Source organism: Staurois parvus, unplaced genomic scaffold (assembly GCF_062004578.1).
Source record: "Staurois parvus isolate SC_StPar_1 unplaced genomic scaffold, SC_StPar_1.0 ptg001060l, whole genome shotgun sequence".
In the NCBI taxonomy this organism is placed as follows: domain Eukaryota; kingdom Metazoa; phylum Chordata; class Amphibia; order Anura; family Ranidae; genus Staurois; species Staurois parvus.
The window spans coordinates 657,879-671,994 of NW_028318856.1; the positions used below are offsets into that span (position 1 = coordinate 657,879).

The 14,116-nt window shown below is 43.2% G+C and overlaps 1 protein-coding gene across 2 annotated transcripts in view; it reads left to right on the forward strand.

Moving 5' to 3' along the window:
- Positions 1 to 14,116, forward strand: part of LOC149440674 (NXPE family member 4-like) — a 72,373-nt gene that overhangs the window by 40,306 nt on the left and 17,951 nt on the right. For both annotated transcript variants that reach the window (XM_089658243.1, XM_089658244.1), the window contains exons 2-3: positions 10,077 to 10,176; positions 11,833 to 12,554. In XM_089658243.1, coding sequence (XP_089514369.1) covers positions 10,077 to 10,176; positions 11,833 to 12,554 — 822 coding nt within the window. The remainder of the gene's footprint in view (positions 1 to 10,076; positions 10,177 to 11,832; positions 12,555 to 14,116) is intronic.

Sequence of the window (14,116 nt, forward strand, 5' to 3'; positions counted from 1 at the left end):
TGACACATAGTACAGGGAAACCTCTCCCCGTATTATCTGCCAGAGGAAGAAGGGAGGCGGGCGCGGCTGCGTCTATGAGAACATGTTACATGTTCCACCCTAAAAACAGGTGGAACATGTAACATGTTATAAAGGTGAACTTAGCCTTTAAGAGGAATGAAGCTTCTAGAAACCAGCATCCTGACTGTGCAAGTGTGCCCAGCCCTATTAGTCAAGGGGCTGTCTATGGTTCAGGACCTTCCCCTGGAGACAAACCGCTGTACAGACAAAATGTTTGAAGAGACACTGGGAGAGTGTCTACCCTGGCCCCAAGGAGAGACAATCTAACTTGAGTAGGCCATCACCTGAAGAGGTAATAGGAGACTGTGTGTAATTGGGTAGGACCTGTGCAACCCAAGTTGGGCATTTTGTTTGCCACAGAGGTGAAGTATAATGTGGTGAGTTGTGTGAGCTATCGCCCTTCATGGCAAGAGACCAAACCACTGACGTATTTTCACTTGCCAGTGACACCTGTCTCGACACTGGATATGGAGAACATTCAGAACTTCAGAATATGAAGTAATTTTGAGGGAAAAAGCATTGAACACCGATTCTACCAGTTCTTCTACATACATTACATGACACACTTTACTCTTCGCCCCAAAGGCATGGAGGGAAGCTGCCTTACACTTTGTGAAGTTTGCATACTTGTGGTCCAGGCCCAGTTCATAGGAGGGTTCTGCAACATAGAAGGCCCTAACGTAGGGTCCCTGCCACTTAAAAAAGACTATACAGCCACCAATCCACCCCTCCGGGTTGCTCCTCCTTCCTTTACCTTTTATTCACCCATAAGGTTAACATAAAGGTTTTCTGTTCTCTGTTTCCATATGCTGTAGGACTTTACTCTCAATCTGTATTCCCAGTAAATCAAACCAGACGATTCACTTAACCAGCAACATCGGTTACTGAGCAAAATGGCATAAATGTAAAATTCCTCGTCATACAATATCAGCAAAAAAAAAAAGAAAAAAGCACACAGGTGGCGCAAACACCTAAAGCATTATCCAAGGTTTATTAAAACTTATTTAAAAAGACAAAAAACCATACTCACAATATATGTACATGAAAAAGCCTGTAAAGCCACACGGATGGCCCAAAGTGATGGCAGAGTGTCCGACTGGTGGTGCGGCCGGCCTGCTGACGCTTTTCGGGGACGTATCCCTTTCCTGAGAGCCCTAGGCCATCCCTGTGGCTTTACAGGCTTTTTCATGTACATATTTTGTGAGTATGTTTTTTGTCTTTTTAACCACTTCCCGTCTGGCCCATGTAGATACACGGCTGGACGGGAGCGCTGCCGAAGCGGGTGGACGTTTCTAAATATCCCCCAGCATCCATTGCACCTGTGAAAGTTCCCAGGAGACTGCAGGAGCAAGGAGGGGGCTGAACTTCCAGGTCGCTTCCTGCGGTGAACTGAGCCGGAAGTGGGAGTGAGAAACTGTCAAAAGTGGGAGTCGGTACCTGTCAAAACCAAACAGTACAAATCACAAGGGGCTTCCCATAGCTTCCCATAGCCACATTCTTGCTTTAATAAATACAGTTAGGTCCAGTTTGGACACAGACACAATTTTAGATTTTTTCAGGTATTGACCAAAACATATTCAAGCTATAGCTATATAATGGACATGGGGTTCAAGTGCACACTCTCATGTTTAATTTGAGGGTATGTACATCCAAATTGGAGGAAGAGTTTAGGAATTACAGCTCTTAAGAGTAGCCATCCCCCCTTTTTCAAGGGACCAAAAGTAATTGGACAGTTGAATCAAAAGCTGTTTCATGGCCAGGTGTGGGCTACTCCTTCATTATTTCTTCATCAATTAACCACATGCCGCCCAGCCACTGTATAAATACGGCGGCAGGGCGGCACAGCTGGGCAAAAGCACGTTTTAAAACGTGTGTTTTGAAAACAGGTAGAGGGCTCGCCACCGCCCTACCTGTCCCGCTGATCACAGCCGCGAGTGTCAGTCGCCAGGTCACAGCCGGTCGTTACCGGCTATGTCCCGGCGATCGGCGCCAATTGCTGACAGAGAGCACCACTGCAGTAGCTGTGCTTTCTGTCAGTTCCCTGACAGCTCCAGGACACACTGATCGGGACAGAAGAGTTTCTCTCTCCCGATCAGCGGTGTTCCCTGCAGTACACACACCCCGCCCCCTAGTAAAACACTCCCCCCACACAGTTAACCCTTTCCCTGAATAATAAACTTAACCCCTTCCTCCCCAGTGCCATTAGTACAGTGTCAGTGTTTGTTTTTTTGCACTGATCACTGTATTGGTGTCACTGGGGATGTCAGTGACCCCAAGTCAGTACCCCCCAATGTCAGAATGTCCGCCGCAGTCCTGCCATAAGTCGCTGATCGCCGCCATAGGTAACTGATCGCCGCCATAAGTCGCTGATCGCCGCCATTTTTTAGTATAAAAAAAACTAAAAATCCCAGTATCTTTCCCACCATTTGTAAACGCTATAACTTTCACGTAAACCAATTAATTTACACGTATTGGGTTTTTTTTTTTTAAAAGACATGTCCAGAATGCATTTTAGCAGAAATTTATGACTAAATTTGATTTTTACATTTTTTTTACTGGACATGTTTTATAGCAAAAAGTCCAAAATATAGTTTTGTTTTTTCAAAATTGTCAGCCTTTTTTTTTATAGTGCAAAAAATAAAAACCGCACAGGCGATCAACTACCACCAAAAGAAAGCTCAATTTGTGGGGAAAAAAAGGATGTAAATTTCATTTATGTACTGTATTGCATGACCTCGCAATTGTCCGTTAAACTAGCGCAGCGCTGTATAGCAAAAAAATGGCGTAAATTGCAGTATCTATACCATAGTTTTTAGACACTATAACTTTCACACAAAGCAATCAATATACACTTATTGGGATTTTTTTTACCAAAAACATGGAGCAGAATACATTTTGGCCTAAATTTATAACCAACTTTGAGGTTACTATATATTTTTTATAGCTGAAAGTAAAAAATATCGTTTTTCTTCAAAATTTTTGGCCTTTTTTCGTTTATAGCGTGAAAAATAAAAAGCGCACAGGTGATCAAATACCACCAAAAGAAAACTCTATTTGTGTGAAAAAAAGGACATAAATTTCGTTTGGGTGCAGCATTGCATGACCGCGCAATTATCAGTTGAATTAGTGCAGCGCCAAGTAGCAAAAAGAGGCCTGGTCATTAAGGGGGGAAAAAAGTGGTTAAGCAGGTAAAACCAGGGCTTTTTTTCTCAGAGGAAAGGTGGTGGAACTCCCCCACCCAAACCTGGCCACGCCCCCATCAAACCCTAGGACCACCCCTTTAGAGAACAGGAATGCAAGTAAAATTTGGGAGGGGCTTCCGATGACATCATTTCCCGTACATACCATATAAGGGAAATGATGTCATCGGACCCCCGGCTGCCTCTTGCATGATCTGCATGAAACACATGCATAGATATAAAATGACTAATGTACTGACACCAGAAACACATGCATAGATATAAAATGACTAATGTACTGACACCAGAAACACATGCATAGATATAAAATGAATACCGTACTGACACCAGAAACACACGCATAGATATAAAATCAGTACCGTACTGACACCAGAAACACATGCATAGATATAAAATCAGTACCGTACTGACACCAGAAACACACGCATAGATATAAAATCAGTACCGTACTGACACCAGGAACACATGCATAGATATAAAATCATGGCAGGCCGTTTGTAAACGTCCAGCATAGATATAAAATCAGTCTAGCATGCATGTGTACCCTGTCTGGTAGATGTGCCTGCTCCTACAGGCTCCCCTAGGGTTGCCACCTTTTCCTCCAAAAAATACCGTCCATCACTGAATTTATCTTTCCTGTTCCTCATGCACAGGAGGGGCGCTCTCGATCGGCGCCGCTGAGCGCTGAGCAATTGCGTTCTGAAATAGTTTAGGTGGGCTCAGGTGGGTGAGGATAGTTTAGGTGGGCTCAGATAGTTTAGGTGGGCACAGGTGGTTGGGATAGTTTAGGTGGGCACAGGCTGGGGAGAGAGTAAAAATTTAGAGCAATACATGATACTGCAGTCAGTGACAGGGAGCCGAGCGCAGCTTACCTACTCCAAGCTGTACGGCCCCTGCGTCCACGCTGTCACTGCCGTTGATGTCGCCGCGCCGCCCCCGATGTTTACACGCCGGCGGGGGGGGGCGGTGAAGCGTGCATAGTGTCCTCGCCCATCGTCCGCGCCCCCGATGTTTACACGCTGGCGGTAGAGGGGGGGGGGGTGAAGCGTGCATGTCCCCGCTCACCGGCTGTGAGCAGCGGCAGTGACAGGTGCCGGGCACGCGCAAGCATGACATAAACAAGCCGCGTCCGGCACCTGTCACTTTCGCTGCTCTGCATAGCTTGTCAGCTCTGCAGAGGCAGTCGGTGAGCGGGGACAAGAAGAAAAAGGTGGCGGAACGCAGTACCGCCGCGTTCCGGCAGAAAGAAAGCCCTGGGTAAAACAAATGGAGTTGATTCTAAGTGTGGTATTTGCATTTGGAATCTATTGCCCTAAACCTACAAAGGAGCTGACCATGCAAGTGAAACAGGTCATTGTAAGGCTTCAAAAACAAAACAAATCCATCAGAGAGATCGCAGCAACATTAGGAGTGGCCAAATCAACAGTTTGGTACATTCTGAGGAAAGGAGAATGCACTGGTGAGCTCAGCAACATACAAAGGCATGGATGTCCATGGAAGACAACAGTGGTGGATGATCGCAGGATCCTCTCTATGGTAAAGAAAAACCCATTCACAACATCCAGACAACTGAAGGAGACTCTCCAGGAGGTGGGCGTATCATTGTCAAAGTCAACAATCAAGAGAAGACTTCACGAGAGCAAATACAGAGGGGTCACCACAAGGTGCAAACCATTCATAAGCATGAAGAATAGAAAAGCCAGATTAGACTTTTCCAAAAAACATCTAAAAAGCCAGACCAGTTCTGGAAAAGCATTCTTTGGAGGGATGAAACTAAGATTAACCTGTACCAGAATGATGGGAAGAAAAAAGTGTGGAGAAGACTTGGAACAGCTCATGATCCAAAACACACATCTGTAAAACATGGTGGAGGCAGTGAGATGGCATGGGCATGCATGGCTTCCAGTGGCACTGGGTCGTTGGTGTTTATTGATGATGTGACAGAAGACAGAAGCAGCCGGGTGAATTCTGCAGTGTTTACAGATATACTGTCAGCCCAGATTCAGCCAAATGCAGCAAAATGCGGCGCTTCACAGTACAGATGGACAATGATCTAAAACACACTGCAAAAGCAACCCAGGAGCTTTTGAAGGAAAAGAAGCATCAGATAGGAGGAAACCCAGTCTTTGGTAATGTCCATGGGTTCCAGACTTCAGGCAGTCATTGCCAGTAAAGGATTCTCAACAAAATATTAAAAATGAACATTTTATTTATAATTATATTCATTTGTCTTATTACATTTTGAGCCCCTGAAAATGGAGGGACTGTGTATACAAATGGTTGCAGTTCCTAAAATTTGTACTTGATATTTATGTTCTACCCCTTGAATTAAAGCTGAAAGTCTGAGCTGCAAATTCATTTGGATTGTTTCATTTTAATTTATTCTGGTGGCATACAGAGCCAAAAGTATGAAAATTGTGCCTGTGTCCAAATATATATGGACCTAACTGTATTAGCCAGATAAAAACTACCCACATATTGAAAGTGAGTCTGCAGACCCTTACAAGTATTTTTCATATAAAATATAGGGATGGGTGTACAAAGATGGCGGCTGCCGTCCGAAATCGGAAATGACGTTACGACAGGGTGGAAGCGTGGTGTAGATATTTTATGTATATATATTTTTTACACTTATTTGAATTTCTGCAGAACGCTCAGTAGGGTGATTACTATTTTACAATTTATATTGAATATTTCGTGTTGAATCCAAGCATTATTTATTATTACTTTCACTACCTTTCCCATTTGGGGGAGGAGTGCTCGGTCGGGTGTTTATTAATCATTCATGCTTTTGCTTTTTCATATTTTATTATCGATTTATTGTTTTCCTATTCACTGATGATTTGATGAGTATTGTTTAGTCACCTATTTTATTTTTTGATGAGGTGCCCAGCCGGGTTTTTACTTTTATTTTCACTCATTTTTTTACTGTCACTGTAGGCTGGGTTATTGATCTATGTGAAACGTTTTAGTAAGCCGATATTTGAACTGTGATGGTGCCGCTCCAAGCTGGAGCTCAATAATCACCTCACCGGTATGAAGGGGGAGTGGTGTCCACAATAGTTTCCAGTCTTGCAAGCGTGATATGGAAAAGGATGCCGCTCTAACCACTCGTGGAATCTTGTATGAGGATGGCCTCAGCTGTCGCTCCAGCCATGCCCGCTGATGCGTTTTGCCCCGGCCACGCCCGCTGATGCGTTTTGCCCCAGCCACGCCCACTGATGCGTTTTGCCCCGCTCAACGGGTCTTGGTCACAGAGGAGTCTATGTGCAAAGTGTATTGCAGAGAACCTTTAGGGGGAGTGCTCAGTCAGCTGTTTACTATGTATTTATTTCTATTCATGATGGTGGGTTCGTTATATTTGAGTAGCGCAGTATCAATTTAATTGTATAAAAAATACAAAAAATGTCCTTCTTTGGATTATGACTCTCCACTGCCTGATTTTTATATGATATTATTAGAAAGAGCAGATACAGTACTCCTTTGGTAAGCTGCAGTTGTTTTCACATTTGTAGTATATTTAAAATAGTGTATATTCTCTATGTTTGCTTACAGTGGTTCAATTTGGACCAATGTAACTAAGAAGTACAAATCAGACCCAAACTTCAGCTTTAAAAGTGATTTAAGGGTAAGGAGTCCCACAGAGGTCTACTAAGTTCGTGGGTGATAAAAACCACTGCAGCCCACCAAAAACTGGGCTATGAATTTTGGATAGGGCCGGCCTTTAGGTGGCCATCTCTATACATTTATGAGTATGTTTAGCAACAGAACTGAATTGGGAGAGGTGTAGAAGGGACTAAGAGGAGTTCCAAGACTCGTTGTAAGTTAAAGTAACAAGAAGCCATCTCAAATGCAGTTGCTGCTTTGGCAGTTTGTGGGGTGTATTGTAGAGTGTTATAGTAGGACTTGGTGTTGACAAGTGCAGTCTACTTTCTCCACTGCAAGTGGCTCATCCGCAGTGGCATTGCAGAAGGAGAGGATGTCAAGAGAGACATGGTTCCTCTATGGTTTCTGGGGTCAGTAAGGAAGCTATCCAGCTCAATGGAAAGAAAATTATACAGACTTAAAAAAATACACCCAAAGTCCAACAAAAGTCCAAAGAAAGTCCAGAATTTGGAAAAAATATGCACATAAAGTCCTCAGTCTTGATCAATAGATACACACTGATCCAGATGATTGGTGATGAATGCCCAAACACTCTTCATATACCTCAAAGGAAAAAAACCTAGACATAGTGTATTATCTTAGGTTTCAAAGAGGTGCCACACGTGCAGCATGCAAACACTCCAGTGCCACAGCAATAGTGAGGGATTAGCTAAAAACCGTTTACACCACAGCAAACAATATAATAAAAGTGTATAATTACCCTAAAGTAAATAAAACCCACATATAATCCATGTTTTAAGAATGGAGTTTCCTCAGAAAGACGTCATCTTCTCCAGACACTTCCCATAGACCTCACAAACAGACCAGGGATCAGCGTATGAATCAAACAACATACAAATTTTATTGTAATAACTTACATTAAAACCGATAAAAACAGCTTCCAGATCATATAGGCTGTATATACAGCGATAATACCCAACAATGGCTCCAAAACGATGGTCGTTAAGCTCTAGAAGGATGCCAGATAGAGACTGAAAGTCCCAGGGATATGACCAGCCATGTGTTCCAGACTCCAAAATGGCCACCACGGCACTTCCGGGAACGTCAATGCGTCACTACGTCACGTGCCCCCGACGCGTTTCGTCACATCCGGACTTTGTCAACAGGGACAAATGCTCAATGCTGCCTCCCTACGTGACTCTTGCAGCCATCTTGGGTCAGGCAGAATCTATTTAAGACCCTGGCTACTGGGCTTGGCACGCATTCCGCGTGTGGGTAGTGTAGGGACAGGTCAGTGATAGTGACTGGCGGTAGTGAAAGGTTCTAGGTGAGTAGGGAAAGGGTACAGATATACCATCCTTCTTGGAATCTTGCCATTTGAGTATGAACCGGCCAGGCCACATTTCACCCTTTAAGACAGGCGCATCATTGGCACATCTCAGACTTGCTCTGCTACATACCACTATTGCACTCTGTGAACATTCCTGGTTGGGTGCTTTCCCACTGGTCTGTTTGTGAAGTTAGAACTTCAAATTTAATACAAGTTCTGTTTCCTGCAACTGGACTCTGAGTGTTTACTACCGTTGCATCACTCTGCACCTTGCCAAATGGGTATAAGGGCCTGTTAACTGTGACTTTGGGCTTGTGTTGATGGCATTGGTTTGAAATGTTTCTGAGATCGATCAGAATTCTTTGGCAGATACATTTGACCTTTAGTTAACTAATTCTTAATCTGCATTTTAGGGAACGCTAAATCCGTTTGATGCAAACAAAAGCCCATAGACACAGGCATACAACCTACAGTAACATAGTATTGGCCATTTGTTTAAAACAATAATTATATAGCATGCCAATAGATAAAAGGTTGACATCCATGGCAGCATAAGCCACAATGACAGCATTTCAATGTTCATCAGTTTACAGTAGTTGCTGAGGGCTACAATAGTTTGTTTTTATTTAATCAATCCTTTCTTATCTATTCCCTTTTCCTTTCTTTTTCCTTCTCATGCATTTTCTTTCTTTCTTTCTTTTCTCTTTTTGCTTTAATTTCCATCAATTTTCCTCATCTTTCCTTTCTTAGCCTCTCCTTTCCTCTCCCTTCTCTTTTCCTTTCCTCTCCCTGCTCTTTTCCTTTCCTCTCCCTTCTCTTTTCCTCTCCCTCCTCTTTTCCTTTCCTCTCCCTCCTCTTTTCCTTTCCTCTCCCTTCTCTTTTCCTTTCCTCTCCCTCCTGTTTTCCTTTCCTCTCCCTTCTCTTTTCCTTTCCTCTCCTTCCCTCTCTCCTCTTTTCCTTTCCTCTCCCTTCGCTTTCCTTTCATCTCCCTTATATTTTCCTTTTCTCTCCTTCCCTCTCCCTTCTCTTTTCCTTTCCTCTCCTTCCCTCTCCCTTCTCTTTTTCTTTCATCTCCCATATATTTTCCTTTCCTCTCCTCTCCCTTCTCTTTTCCTTTCCTATCATGTCCTCTTCCTTCCCTTTTCCTTTCCTCCCCTGTCCTTCCCTTCCTTCTCATTTCTTCTCTTCTTTTCACCTTCCCTATTCTTCTCCCCCTTTCTCACAGCTCCCCTTCCCCACCCTTCTTTTTCCTTCCTTCTCCATTTCATGTTGTCTCCTCTCTTTTACCCTTCCCCATTTTTCTCTTTTCCCTTCCACTCCTCTTCTCTCTTCTGCTATTCCCCATTTTTCTCTTTTCCATTTCTCTCTTCTCCCTCTCCCCATTTTTCTCCTTTCCTTTCCTTTCCTCTCCTCTCTTCTCCCTCTCCCCATTTTTCTCCTTTCCCTTCCTCTCCTCTCCCCTTCTCTTCCCCATTTTTCTCTTTTCCCTTCCTCTCCTCTCCCTCTCCCCATTTTTCTCCTTTCCCTTCCTCTCCTCTCCCCTTCCCTTCCCCATTTTTCTCTTTTCCCTTCCTCTCCTCTCCCTCTCCCCATTTTTCCCATTTCTCTTCCTCTCCTTTCCTTTCTTCTACCCTTCCCCATTTTTTATTTTTTCTTCCTCTCCTCTCCACTCTTCTACCCTTCCCCATTTTTTTCTTTTCTCTTCCTCTCCTCTCTTCTACCCTTCCCCATTTTTTTCTTTTCTCTTCCTCTCCTCTCTTCTACCCTTCCCCATTTTTTTTCTCCTCTCCTTTCCTCTCCTCTTCTCTCTTCTCCTCTCCCTCCCCTTCCTTTTTACTCTTCTCTGCCCATGAATAACCTTTGTTCTCTTTTTCTGGTAGACTTTTCAAGGCACGAATGGCCATAAGCAGATGGAATCTTGCAGTTCTACTAATCGCTATTTTTATTCTGGGCTATGGTTGGCACAGGACCCAATTTCAGGTAAACTCTTTTGTATATGGATGATTATAGTACAGAAAACCTGTGGTGTTCTGTAGTATATAAAGTTGACACTTTTCCAAGCAAGCAACTTTCATGTGCACGAGATTTCTCCTCAACTTCATTTTAAGCGAAAACTGCCAGTGGTGGGGTTTCACTTTGCTTTCTCTCCAAAAACAGGAAGTGAGGACCAATCTTCTCCAATGGGGACAAGAACAGCAATAAAAACCTCATTACTCTTGAAAGGAATTATTATTATTTTAATGTAGCTCATGTAAAAAACAGAGGCTGGGTATACACAGACAATTTTTTTTCGTTCAGCCAGCCGGTTAAACAAAAACCTACCAGATTCCTGCATCCACACAAAGTGAGGTTGATGCGGGAATCATCCACACTGTACTATTGTATTCCGACAGCAGGACTTCCCCCCTCTCCATCAGAATACACAGATCAGGGCTGTAGCCATTGGCTGCATGCACTGATCAAATGCTGGTTCGACAGAAATAAACAACTTTACCACACTTGCTAAGCTCTGGAGCAACTGCACTTATTTTTTTATTTATTTCAGGTACTTATATAGCTCTGTTAACGTACGCAGCGCTATATATATATATATATATATATAGTGTACATTCACATCAGACCTGTACCCTCAAGGGGAGTACAATCTAAGGTCCCTAACCCTCAAGGGGCATAATGATCACTATTATGTATTTATAATGTTTTTATATCTATACACAAATGTTTTGCTTTTTTTTCTATTTTAAGCAGAATGGAATGGGTTGTTTTACAAGGTGAGGGTTCATATACTTTAAAAGTCCGCTATACTTCCTTTTTGGTGATTAAATTATGCAATTATGTTGGATGTGGTACCTTCCTATATTAGCCCGTGCATGGTCACCACTTTACCTCTACGCAGGCTTTTTACCTTTCAGCTGCCATTTGCAGGTCTTTAAAACCTAAACAAAAGTAGTAAAAGTAAAGTAGTAAACAAAAGTAAACATAAGTAGTAAAAGTAAAGTAGTAAACAAAAGTAGTAAAAGTAAAGTAGTAAACAAAAGTAAACAAAAGTAGTAAAAGTAAAGTAGTAAAAACTTTACCGATATTCCAGCACTGTTCTACTGTATCTAAAATAAGAGAAAAAAAAGTTTATTCTGAAATTTCACTTTCTATCTATCCATTCAGTCGTATCTGACCCTTGGCGATTGCATGGACCATCACTCATAAGCGACTTTTTCCATGAATTCTCTTAGCAATTATTTTACAGGGTAGTTTGCCAGGTCTTTCCCCAACCCCTACCGTGCAGGAGATCCCGCATGGCCAAGGATGAAACTAGGACAATTTAGACAGGAGCCAATTAACCTACTAGCATGTCTTTGGAGTGTGGGAGGAAACCCACGCAAGCACAGGGAGAACATGCAAACTCCATGCAGGAGGCGCCATGGTTGGGAATTAAACCCATCACCCATTTACTGCATGGCAGACGTGCTAACCACTAAGCCACTGTGCCACCCAAATTTCATGTTAATTATCCACAATTATCTATGCAAACTTTGCACTAACAAATCATGTTTCTGTATCTACAGAAAGTTCTGTTAAAATTCAAGGAACATTTTTTTCCCAAAACTAATTTTTATCATTTTGACTAATATGTTGCAGAAATCTCTAAAATATTTGCTTCAAAGTTGCGATGGCCCAGTGCCAGAAGGAGAAGATGAAATCCAACCTTCCACAACGAGAACAGAACTCCAAATTAAAATAGATGACCTGTTTGAGAGGATAGAAAAACTTATCCCAAAAGTCAAATTTACATATTTCAACAGAACCAGCAGTGGGAGAAATAGTAAGCTCTTCATAGCAAATCCCAAGCAACAGTACTGTCTGGGAGAAGACTTGGTGGTACAGCTTGATATGTATGATTACGTGGGTAACAAGAAGACCCACGGGGGAGACTTCTTAAGACCAAGATTGTTTTCTCCAGAGCTTGGAGCAGCTGTGTCTGGCAGGATAGAAGATTTCAACAATGGCTCGTATCATATCCATTTTCCATTGTATTGGGAGGGAAATTGCAAAGTCTCCATTTTGCTGTTCTACCCCAGCGAAGGGGTTGCAGCTCTTTGGAGATCTAGGCACAGCAGTCTGGGAGTTATTGGATTCTTTGGAAAATATGAAAAATTTGGCAAGGAAGCTATAACCCCATGTGGCTTTAAACTTGAAGAGAAAGAGGGCAAGGAGATTTGTGAGTACATAGATCCAGTCTACGAAGAGGCCTTCTACTGCTACAAAGCGCCCGACTTCACCTGTGAAAGCCTGAATGAAATGAAATGCTTCGATCCATCTGCTTCATATCTGACTCCTGGAGAGAGAGAAATGTTTCAGAGGTATAATGCTCTCCCGTCAATGCAGTCGTGATCTGTTGTACGAATAGGTAATTTCCCCCGCATCAGGTTCAGGATTGAAGGTTGCCCATTGCTCTTCAACCTTCACAAATGATAGTAATATCACTAAATTGATGTCCAGACAAAACCTTTTCCCTTTTTATTCTTAAAAGAGAAGTATGACCAAAGCTGTCAAGTGGAGGTGCAGAGAACAGAGGCGGCGACTGGCAGTAAATGCTCTGTACTCAGAGTAGACCAGAGAACTGAGTGATCAGCGGTCAGGTGATTGCTCAATTTTTGGGATTAGAGCTGGTGGGGGAAAGCTTGAAGCATCAGATTGATGTTGCAGCAGGGAGGTAAGTATGTATATTAATTAATATTCCCACACTTCTCCTTCAATTTAAAACTGCTCATTCATGGCAAAGTAACAGAGTGAAAGAACAGCCCCCCACCTACTGATATTTACCTTCCGACACATCGCTGTGACTCCGTTCCTCTGCCAGGAACTACTGGACTAGCCAGCAGTCCAAACCCTAAACTCCATATAGGATAGTTCTGTACTTTACAAAGGATTAATGACTTCCTCCCCTCTCTCACATGACAATGTTTGGGCCTGGTGATTGGCCGCTCTGCACTGCAGAGGTCAAATATTCCTCTATACCCAGAATTACCCATTGTGGATCAAAGGAGAGGCAGGGGACCATGAAGAAGGTAAGTATCAACTGATAGGTTTATTATTTAATAAGCAACTGTCACTTTGTCTTGAGTGGACAAAGTGATAAAGTTCTTTTGAGCCCACGGCTTTAAACCATGATTTAGGTTTTTGTTGCTGTGTGTATCCCTGTTGAAGTGACATACCATTGCTTCTTGTCTAGGTGACACACCAAAATTATTCCAGGGCCCTCATATTATGGAATTCTGTGTAAATGTAAAAGAAGAATGTGCAGAGTTTGTACAATCTGATTAACATGTATGACTTGCCAGTGGTGTATTTAGGTTTCGTGATGCCCTAGGTGACACAAAATTTGGTTCCCCAGCCCCATGGAGAGACCCTGACACCAACCAACACCCCCATCCCCCACGAAGAGAGCCTGACACCGACCATCACCCCCCTCCCCCACGAAGAGAGCCTGACATTGACCAACAACACCTCAGACCCCACCCGAGAGGGCCTTCCACTACCACTGCCCCCCATACACTGGCAACCCCCACCCCTGTGAGAGAGAAAACGCACACCTTCACAGCTCAGGACATCCCTGGGAACACCCTGTGCATACACCATCAAGCAGCCCACAGCCTCTCTCAGATCCCACCTGGTCCCCATGCTGTGTATGTCCTTTCTTCCATCCCTTCTTTTGGGAGGCGGAGTTGCCCCCTTGAAAAATGCAGCTGCTCCCGCGAAAGATGCCGCTGCCCTCCTGAAAAATGCCACCCTAGGCAAATGCCTTGTGGTAAATACACCCCCGTGACCTGCATTAGAAGAACTATTTGCGTAAAGTACATGACAGAATATCCATAATACACTTGATGGCCATTTTGACTCTGCTTATCCAACGTATGAAGAA